Source organism: Atheta coriaria, unplaced genomic scaffold, assembly GCF_025399875.1.
Source record: "Atheta coriaria isolate IRGN ID8LTWV9N9 unplaced genomic scaffold, Caltech_Dcor_3.1 scaffold559_size2994, whole genome shotgun sequence".
Classification (NCBI taxonomy): Eukaryota; Metazoa; Arthropoda; class Insecta; order Coleoptera; family Staphylinidae; genus Dalotia; species Dalotia coriaria.
The window spans coordinates 1-2,994 of record NW_027050016.1 but is presented as its reverse complement, the minus strand read 5'-3'; the positions used below and the strand labels follow the sequence as shown (position 1 = coordinate 2,994).

At 26.5% G+C, this 2,994-nt stretch overlaps 2 protein-coding genes across 2 annotated transcripts; one reads left to right on the top strand and one right to left on the bottom strand.

Annotated features, from left to right (window-relative positions):
- Positions 1-65: 65 nt before the first annotated feature.
- On the top strand, positions 66-894 carry LOC135803051 (inositol oxygenase-like; the record flags this gene model as incomplete). Its single annotated transcript, XM_065316675.1, has 2 exons — positions 66-296; positions 786-894. Coding segments are annotated over 2 exons (340 nt in total), but the record flags the coding sequence as incomplete, so codon positions are not given.
- Positions 895-1,219: 325 nt separating this feature from the next.
- On the bottom strand, positions 1,220-2,988 carry LOC135803050 (fatty acyl-CoA reductase 1-like). The gene is made up of 6 exons (XM_065316674.1): positions 2,927-2,988; positions 2,677-2,822; positions 2,498-2,607; positions 2,221-2,407; positions 1,553-1,807; positions 1,220-1,481 (listed from the first exon to the last, which is right to left on the bottom strand). The coding sequence occupies exons 1-6, from the start codon at positions 2,984-2,986 to the stop codon at positions 1,220-1,222; spliced, it is 1,020 nt and encodes a 339-aa protein (XP_065172746.1). The 5' UTR covers positions 2,987-2,988.
- Between the last annotated feature and the right edge of the window lie 6 nt (positions 2,989-2,994).

The following is a 2,994-nucleotide window of genomic DNA, read 5'->3' as shown; positions in this document are numbered from 1 at the left end:
TTATTTTAATTTAAAAATCATTTTTATTACTATTAATTTTTTTATTTTTCTATTTTGGTTAATAGTACCAAATTAGGAATGTATAAGGAAAACTGTGGTTTGGAAAATGTTTTGTTATCCTGGGGCCATGATGAGTACTTGTATCATATGTTGAAGCATAACAAGTCTACTCTACCGAAAGAAGCGTTGGCTATGATAAGATTTCATAGTTTTTATCCGTGGCATACTGGAGGTGATTATCAACATTTGACAAATGAAAAAGACGAGGAGATGAAGGAATGGGTGCTTAAGTTTAAGTAAGTTTAATTTTACATTTATTGTACATTGAATATTCATATGTTATGAATAACGGTCTAAAAGTGACAAAATTGTGATTTGTTTGACTAAATATTAAATGACTTTTGAACGGTTTGAGGCAGAGTCATAAATTTTTAAGAAACTGATTCTACATTAAATTCTACATCAATTACATTAAATATTTATTAAAAATGTTCATGAATTTAATTTTTATTGATTTTTAAAAATCAAGTTATATTCTTTGAGAATATCTACTTACGGAAAAATTCAAATGCAAATTAATCATACTATCAATATTTGGTAAATGCATTTTGATTAAGAATTTAAAACAAAATAAATTTCTAAAAAATAAATAACAATACAATAATTGGTTCAAAAGTTATTGCATAATTAATACAATAAATCAATATTTCTTACTTTTAGACCGCTATTCATAACATATACAATTTAAAATGATATATAAGATATTAATTCAAATTATTTTTTAGCAAATATGATTTGTACACTAAAAGTACAAAAATACCAGACATTGAAGCACTTTGGCCATACTATGAGAGCCTGATCGATAAATATATTCCAGGAGAATTATCCTGGTAAAGGTTGAACAAACGTTGTCATTGATTTAATTATTTTTGTTTTGATTTTTGTTTTCTTTGGCTATTATAGTATCCTATAGATGTACTTTGATAGCATCGTAATGACACAAAATAACATAAATGTCACGACAATTTTGTCCACGTAATACATCCTAAAAATAATAAATGAGTATAAAATAAACATATTTTTATAAAGAATGAAAAAAATTTATTTTTTTATAATATAATTTTAATGTAAGTCGTCTGAATAAAAATCAAAGACACAATGATAATTTTTGATTTTTACTTTAATTAATGTGAAAACTTTTTAATTTTTGTGAAGTTACTTACATTTTCATATGTTTCCTTGCCCTTGGTATACTCTCATCGCTTTCCTTTAAAATATACCTCCTCGCACAAAGAGTACAATCCCTAAAATATTCCTTATAATCAAATTTAGTGATATGAAAGTTATATTTTTGCTTCTCATAAAGATTTAAACTATCAATCGCTGTTCTCGATTCTTTATTACTAAAATCCCATTGTTTTCCATTATAAAACTTTAAAATTTCAAATCCTTTTTGTATCCTTCTATAAATCGGTAATAATCTATAAAAAATTTGAAATATTGAAATGTCACCAATTCCAATTATAGAAAAATTGATTTAAAAATTCATTACATTGGTGGTCGATTAAATATCCATAAAATGCTATCGACAATAATTGACGGCAGGACATGTTGAATAAAAAATGTACAATCGTGTTGAAATCTAGTTCCTTTAATACTCCCACCCGGGTACCACACCACCCAGTTTAAAGGAATTGAATTAAGGATGACATCCCTACCGATGTAAATTATGTCATACCAAGAGACTTTATATTGGTCAGACGTTGTTAAATTGTAGATATTTCTTGGTCTTTTATTTTCAGGATGCCTGAAATTAAAACAAAAGTAAATTAAAAAAGAAAAAGTTATAGTTTAATGCAAAAATATTAATAAAAGTTAAATTAAAGATAATTTTACTGTCATACTTGTGAAAAATAATGTTTTATACACTTGTGAGTAAAAATTATTTCATTATGAAGTTTAGTAAGTGTAATTTATTGAATAAATTAATGAAATATAAGTTAATCTTTTAAAAAAACTTTTGTCTTTTAATAATTATGATTAAAAACGTGTTTAAAACTAATTTTGGTGTAGTAGTACATAAAACTGTTATTTTGAACACTCAAATATTTATAATATATCATAAAAACGTAAATTTCTCTAAAATTATTTCTTAAAATCCTGCTGTTGCAGGAACACCTCCTGCCATCTATGCGTGAATGCTACAAATGTTCTACTCACCGCAGGAAATCGTAAGCAGCGCATATAAACGCGTTGACTGTAATATCGACCGGTATCAAATCTGGGTATCTTGTTACATCCGCGTAGAGAGTGCGCAGGATGCCTTTTCCTGCTGCGATTTGGAAACCTATGGAACCATTTATTGTATCAGTCCAACCTGGTATAGGATCTTTCAATGCCGGAATAACTAAAACAATAAAAGTAATAAGAAAAAACCACAAATTGCACACTTTAAGTGGTTTAAGTGGATTTCTTGTGTTTTTGTTAATTTTATTACCTAATGAAGGTCTCAGTAGAATAATTGGCAATTTGTTTAATTCCTTATTGACCAATCCTTCAGATAATGCTTTAGAAAAACAATAAGTGTTTGGATAATTATCTAAAATCCTTAAAATTAAAATTATTTAGTTATTGTTATAGTTATATTATTAAATAAACTTTAAAAATAAAACTTACTTATGCGTAAATGCAGAAAGATCAGCTTCACTCAAATTTTCACATATTTCAACAATTTTTCCAGGATCCGCAGGAGGATCATAAGCTTTCTCATATATGATCCTTTCATGTACATGACAATATGCCGATGAAACATGACAAAATAACTTTTATAAAAAAAAGAATAAATATTGTAGCAAAATTACAGAATAAATAAATATAATAAATCAAAGGATTAATTTGTTTAAATATTTAATTAATAAATAATTACTTGTAAATGACTCATGTTTTTAGCCATCTCCAACATGCTCCTTGTACCTCGCACATTCATCAACACCG

Bases quoted from the DNA above. Each gene is read 5' to 3' on its own strand.
- LOC135803050 (XM_065316674.1), bottom strand. From the start codon at position 2,986: ATGAATGTGCGAGGTACAAGGAGCATGTTGGAGATGGCTAAAAACATG. The intron at 2,823-2,926 runs GTAATTATTTAT...TTTTTATAAAAG, and splicing joins AAAACATGAGTCATTTACAA to TTATTTTGTCATGTTTCATC. The intron at 1,482-1,552 runs GTAATGAATTTT...AATTTTTTATAG, and splicing joins ATATTTAATCGACCACCAAT to ATTATTACCGATTTATAGAA.